The 6,553-nt window shown below is 40.9% G+C and overlaps 3 protein-coding genes across 8 annotated transcripts in view; 2 read left to right on the forward strand and 1 right to left on the reverse strand.

Moving 5' to 3' along the window:
- The window catches only part of MED12L (mediator complex subunit 12L), a 317,353-nt gene that overhangs the window by 118,240 nt on the left and 192,560 nt on the right, over nucleotides 1-6,553 (reverse strand). The gene's annotated exons all lie outside the window — the stretch shown is intronic.
- The window catches only part of P2RY13 (purinergic receptor P2Y13), a gene marked incomplete at its 3' end in the record, with an annotated part of 53,449 nt that overhangs the window by 26,497 nt on the left and 20,399 nt on the right, over nucleotides 1-6,553 (forward strand). Inside the window, exons 2-3 of one of the 2 annotated variants that reach the window (XM_082394463.1) lie at nucleotides 4,636-4,869; nucleotides 5,003-5,053. Of the gene's footprint in view, nucleotides 1-4,635; nucleotides 4,881-5,002; nucleotides 5,054-6,553 lie in introns of those variants that run through there. The other variant, XM_082394462.1, reaches the window with a different exon arrangement.
- The window catches only part of GPR87 (G protein-coupled receptor 87), a 25,256-nt gene that overhangs the window by 11,409 nt on the left and 7,294 nt on the right, over nucleotides 1-6,553 (forward strand). For 2 of the 3 annotated variants that reach the window (XM_082394448.1, XM_082394447.1), the window contains one exon: nucleotides 5,003-5,053. In XM_082394448.1, coding sequence (XP_082250574.1) covers nucleotides 5,020-5,053 — 34 coding nt within the window. In that variant the 5' untranslated portion in view covers nucleotides 5,003-5,019. Of the gene's footprint in view, nucleotides 1-4,757; nucleotides 4,870-5,002; nucleotides 5,054-6,553 lie in introns of those variants that run through there. The other variant, XM_082394446.1, reaches the window with a different exon arrangement.

Raw genomic sequence — 6,553 nt, forward strand, 5'->3', positions numbered from 1 at the left:
GGAGGACACAACACTCCTCTTCCCTTTGCACCAACATCAGTCAGCCACTCACTGCTCAATATGCCTCAAATCTGTCACATCTCTCCACCACTCAAGGCCATCATCATCTCCCCAGCAGACTACTGCAAGTTACCTTGGGCTGTGCTCAGCATTTCCACGTGCTCCTTTCCCATCAGACCTTCAGCAAACCTGCCACAACCCAGGCATCGAAGCTGCCATGGAACCTCCCTGATCCCTGCTTCCCGTCATCAGGGGACACCTCTACCTCTGGATTTCTATAACATCCCAACCTCTCACTCTGTATTTTGTGGTCTGTTTACGTCTGGATCCTCAAGTAGATTCTAAATTCCTTAAGGGCAGAAACTTAGCCTCCTTTACCCTCTTTTTAATCCCAGAGCATGGAACATGAGTAGACTTTGAGAAAATGACCTCACAGAAAAGGTCAGATTCTGGTTGACACTGAAGGGGAGGTAGAGATTCCCAAGGTAGGGAAAGAGGGGGAGAAAGGAGGTCATTCAGGAGCAGGAATGGGTATGAAGAAAAATCAGGGGCTAAATACAAGGCATGCCCCTGAGAGGCAACAGTTAGGTTAACGGAGAGAATTCCTGATCAGACGAAAATGATCTTGAATTTCATGTAGGCAAGGATTAATGGAAATAACACAAGCAAAACACTACGTTCACAAAGCACATAATTTACAATCATATATTCTAATTTAACCTCATAATGATTCTATAGAGTAGGTATTATTGTCATCTGATTCAGAGGATTAATTATGGGACAAGAAGGTTTTTCCCAAAGTTGAGTGCCAACTTTTAATTATCAGAACCCAGCATCTTTTGGCTTCCACACTCCATGATCTCCAACAGTAAAAAAATAACTCCTTATATTTCATTAGTAATTGTAATTCAAGAAGTTCCCTGTCTTATCATACTCAGGGTTAGAGAACATGATGACATGGGTAATTTAGAAAGAAGAATCTAGCAACAAGAAGCAGGACACCTTCAAGAGGAGAGAAGCAAGAAGCAGGAAGACCAGAGAGGAGGTCACTACAGGGCCACACATGCTACTAGGAGGGCCTGGATCTGGAAGATGACTGGGAGTAGCAAGGTGAGGACAGAAACAAAGGAATGACATTGTAACAGAAGAAGTAGAAAGACTAGATAAGTGACTGACTAGATGGGGGCAAGGAAGAAAGAAAGATCCAATCCAGTACTGAGGTCTTAAACTCTCTCGACTAAGAGATGAACCAAATATTCATAAACAGGGATGAAAGGAAAATGATTTGTGCCAAAGAAAGGAAAGACTTAATAAAGTTTAGAAATGCTGAGTTTGAGGAACACAGACAGACGACACACTCCAACGTACACAGTGGACTGAAGTCTGGGGAAGGGAAGATTGTAGAAGAGAGGTGATGGCCGACCATCCAAGGAGACATGAACACTCATGAGAAAAAGAAAATGAAAAAATGAGGAGCCGTGGCCTAAATTAGGGGAAGCATTTCATCTAGAGAAGCTAGTATAAGAGACGAAGGAGGCAAGAGGATACTCTCGTAAGCCAGTTGAGGAGAATAAAACATCTCATTTCCCAAACCTGGAAAACAAATTGGACTCCAGAAAAATCCAAATATCATGTCTGAACTAATTAAAACCCAACTCTCTCATATAGTTTCAATAGGAATTAAGAAAATGGGAGTATGGATGCCCCCAAAGTACAAATAATCACCCACAGCCAGGGTCTCTGGATTTTGAACCAAATTCTAAAAGAAGAAACTCATAAATGAATCATCCAGATCACTAAGCAGTGCCCCTCACCTACTTCAAGGGGTGGAAACTCTTGCTAAACGTATTTTGCATTTCACTATCTTCTTCAAGAGGTGATAGGGAATGTGCTTATTAGGTACTTTTCCCTGGCCTTGAAAACTCATCCATTATTGCACAGTGAGTTGCTAGCTTGTATCTATTCCTTTCCTTTTCTGTATACTCTTTGTTCCTTTTTAACTTCATTCAAATATAATTTACATACCATAATTTTCATCCATTTTAAATGTACAATTCAATGATTTTTAATTAATTTATAGAGCTGTGCAACCATCATCATAATCCAGTTTTTATCACCCTAATAAAACCCCTCATACCCATACAGTTAGTCTCCACTTCCACCCCTAGCCCTAATCTACTTTCCACCACTATAGATTTGCCTCTTCTAGACATTTCATCTCAATGGTATTTTGCATCTGGCTTCTTTCCCTAGCAAAACGTTTCTGAATTCATCCATATTATAGGTGTATTTCACTCCTTTTTATTGCTGAGTGGTATTCCATTATGTGACTTTACTACCTTTGGTTTATCCATTCATCAGTTGACATTTGGGTTGATTCAACTCTTCACTATTATGAATAATGCTACTAAAAACTTATGTGCTACTTGCATATAAGTCTTTGCATAGGTCTATGTTTCCATTTCTCTTGAGTAGATACCTATGAGTGGAATTGTTGGGTCATAAGATAAATTTAGGTTTAACTTTTTAAGAAACTACCAAACTGTTTTCAAAGTGGTTGTATGATTTTAAATTCCCACCAGCGGTGTACAAGGGTTCCTATCTCTCCATATCCTCGGTGACATTTCTAATTGTCTTTTTTATTTATAGCCATTCTGGTTGATGTGAAATAGTATCTCACTGCGGTTTTTATTTGAATTCCCCTAATGACTAATGATATTGAGCATTTTTTCATGTGCTTTTGGTAAAATGTCTATACAAATCTTTAGACCACTTTTTAGTTGGGCTGTTTTCTCCTTATTAGGAAGTTGTAAAAGTTCTCTGTATGTTCTGAATTTAATCCTTCATCAGAAACATGATATGCAAATATTTTCTCCCAGCCTCTGTTCCGTGTCCTCCTTCATGGCTGTCTGCTATCTCTTACTGCTGCTGTGGCTCACCCACTTCTAGACACTGCTTTTCCTCCAGTGTGGATAAGCCATATTGGATTTCTTGTTATCAAGTAAGGTATAAGTGAAGCCAAAAAGATGGAAAACCACATAACTTGCCCACAGAGGAACAGAAAATTAGAGATGTCTTTCATGTAAACTCCTTGAAATGTTTCCATGAGAAGTTGGATTCAAGAGAAGAAGGTTTGCTGAAATCCAAGGGTCATTATTATGAAGTTTAGAAAACTGCCTCAATCCCAGTAAACTTTAATAAGTGAAAAAAAAAAAAGTAGGGTTTTACCTCCTTGCCTTACTTTAAAAACACTGCAACACTGGCACTCAAAAAGGCGGGAGTCTAAGAGCCCTAATCATTGTCTATGATCCATTAACCAATGGATACCTTTTGACCACCCACTATATACCACCTACCCTAGCGATTCAAGGTGAGAGGCATGGGCAGGGCTTCTAAACTCTCAAAAGAGATGATTGGTGGATGGGAGGAAATCACTGAAAATCCGGACACCACTTTTTCCATCTACTACCAAATCCAGCACCTGAACTTCACGTGTTACTAGGGAGCAGGAGAGAAGGACAAAGTAACAGAGAAAGAAACATGTGCCTCTCCACTTGCATCCCAATTCTTAAATATACCTTTGCCTCCAAAGTGCTCTCTCCCTGCTGACTCAGCAGATGCAACTGCTTATGCAACCAGAAGATTGCCTTGTATTTGGAGGGGACGAGCTCACTTGGGGGCTCTCTGCAGCTGTGTGGTATAGAAGCAATATCAGTGAGGGGACACGAAGGTCTCACATGGTCTCATTTCATGAGAAACAGTGTGACTTCCCTAAGGGGAACCGCTCCCAAAACACATCTGACTTCAGCAGCACACTTATGAAAACAGTTCCCAGGATTTCTTCTCTCTTTGATCAACACCTGAGGGAAGTCAGAAAACAGGGACTAGACACAGAGAAGGCTGCTCAAGGAGAACCGGGGGGAACCGTCCTACAGCATTCAAAGCAACGTCACGTGCTCATGTGGTCTCAGGTAATCCTGATAAAAAGGTTGTGAGGAATCTGAAGCTCAGAAAAGTTAGGGTACTTAGCCAAGATCACACACCAGTCACTGAGAGCTAATCTAATTATTCACTCCTAGCCAAACTTTGAGGTTGGATGGAATACAGTTATCACAGAGAAATACAGGGACTTACAAGACAAACGTTCAAATGATAATAAATTCTTAATGGGAACCTGTGTTTGAGGAACACGTAGAAGCCCGCATAAATCTGAGTCCTGATAGGGATTTTTTTAGGGCCTTCAGTCCGAAATTCCAAAAAGGTCAGGTGACGATGAAGGTCACACAGCTGGTTAGTGTAAAGCCAAAACTAGAACCCTAGAGATTACAGGAAGGATTGGATGCTGCTGAATGTATTTGAGCTTATAAAACACTCTTTACATATATCAGTGCTAGATCTCTTAATTTATATACAATTGGAGATTGTTAAAAAGTCTCATCATACATGTATGTAAGTACATGTGCTGAGGTGAGGGGCTGGGGCGTGTAGAATGAGGCAGAAGCAGGATGGCAAGGCATAGGCTAATATGTCCTGAGAACATTCTTGAACCTATAGGTTCTGACAGGTGCCTTACGGACTATGTCACATTATCCTTATCACAATCCTGTTGTATGATTGCTATTATTCTCATTTCAGAGATGAGGACACTGAGTCACAGAGATGTTAAGTAACTTTCCCAGGGCCACACAGTGGCATTCGGATGGAGAGAGCATACACAGAAACGGTCCATGCTTCCTGGCACACTGAAAGAGCACAGAAAAACAGACAATTCTTATGTGGCACAGGTGTTCCTATCCAAAGAATGAGCCTTTTCTGAATCGTGGGGATATCTTTTTTTTTTCTTTTTTTAAAAGTAAAGATCAAAACACGGTGTGTTCAAATTCCTGCCTAACTGTTTCTCTACCCCTGACCCTGGCCCCCAGAAATCAAACCAGGAATAACCTAGCTGAGCCCTTGCCTCAATCGTCCCCAAGTGTTTCCTGACACGTATTTTTGTTTACAGTCCCTCAGAACTAAAGAATGGGGCTCAACTTGACACTTGCAAAATTACCAGGTAAGCTGTAGGGAAAAATGCAAAGAAAATCTTACTTGATCAATAACTGTTATTTACACTATGTGGCAATTTAGGGGTTTTAGCGGTCACCAACCAACTAACAAAATAAACCAGCATTTATCCTTGCCTTTCATTAAATGTAAAACAGCAAACATGCAGGGTGGCATCCCTGAGAGAAATTTAACTTGCCGTCACTTTGTCTTTAAGCTTTGTTTCATCTAGAGACCATCTCTAAAAGAACAAGAAAGATTAAACTAATAATTGGGGAAGTTTTTCATACCCAAACTAAAGTACATATTACTTTTCAGATGTAACAGTCTAGATCAAGGTTCACTGAGATTCCCCAAGAGGTCAAGACAACATCTACCTACACTACTAGGTAGCTAGAAAATGATCATGCAAGGGCAGCTGTGCCAGGGGAGTGACACCCTGTAATTTGCGTGACTTCGGTATTTCATTCCCACTTGGCAGGTAGAGCAGTGATATATCGTTGATATTTTCACACTTTGTGCCAAAGTGTGACATGCCCCAACGAGCAACAATGCAGCTTCACCAAAAGCCAAAGGACCAAGATTCTTCAATACATATCATTCAGAATGTGACTGCTATTAATGAGACACAAGTCAAGAGAGTGAACATCTACTAAGTACTAGATACTGTGCTTGAAATGTATGCAGAGCATTTAACTCTGAGAAGATCCAGCAAAATGGCCGCTATTTATTCCATGTTACAAAGTCCTGAAGTGACTGAACCAGCATTGTCAAAGAGGACTGTCTGCAGTGCCCGCTATCTGCCCTGTCCAATACAGGAGCCACATGTGGCTAATGCAACATCTGGCTACAAAGCCCATGCGTTTCTCCAGCACACACAGGCGTACACACAATCCCCCTTGCACACAAACACAGGCAGCCACAGACGCAACACACATACCACAAAACCACTCTCACAAACACACTGGCACAAAATGATGATTTGCTGTGGAACCACTGTTCTTATGTCATTGCCTCTGCTAATTTAATTTAAAAGGAGATGGAGGAGGGGGAGCAGAGGGGAGAATAAGAAAGGGATTTTTACCCTCAATCATCACTGTAATCAAGCTCTGCACTAAACAAACCAGGAATAACATCCTGGGAGACAAGGAGTGTGTGAGCTGTGAGAAAACAGCCTTTACACTGTAAAAACAGCTTCTACTTTTTCTTAATTGAATCACCAAACTACTAGTCATTAAAAATGTTCCCTAACCTGGCCAAGCTCTTTACTGACAGCAAAGAACAACATGATAAAACCGCCTGGGGAAAGAAAGCCACTCACTTTTAACGGTCTTTGTTCTTGAGTGGGAACATTGCAGAGAAACGCTTCTGGACATAGCCACAGGCTTTGGAAAAACTGGGACAATGATACAGAAGAGAAGAAAGGCTGACAGGAAAGAATATACCACAGACTTAATTCTAAAAAAAAAAAAAAAAAAAAAATCTATGTCACACAGAACTCTCTATATTA

This window comes from Balaenoptera borealis (genome assembly GCF_965194805.1).
Source record: "Balaenoptera borealis genome assembly, chromosome: 5".
Classification (NCBI taxonomy): Eukaryota; Metazoa; Chordata; class Mammalia; order Artiodactyla; family Balaenopteridae; genus Balaenoptera; species Balaenoptera borealis.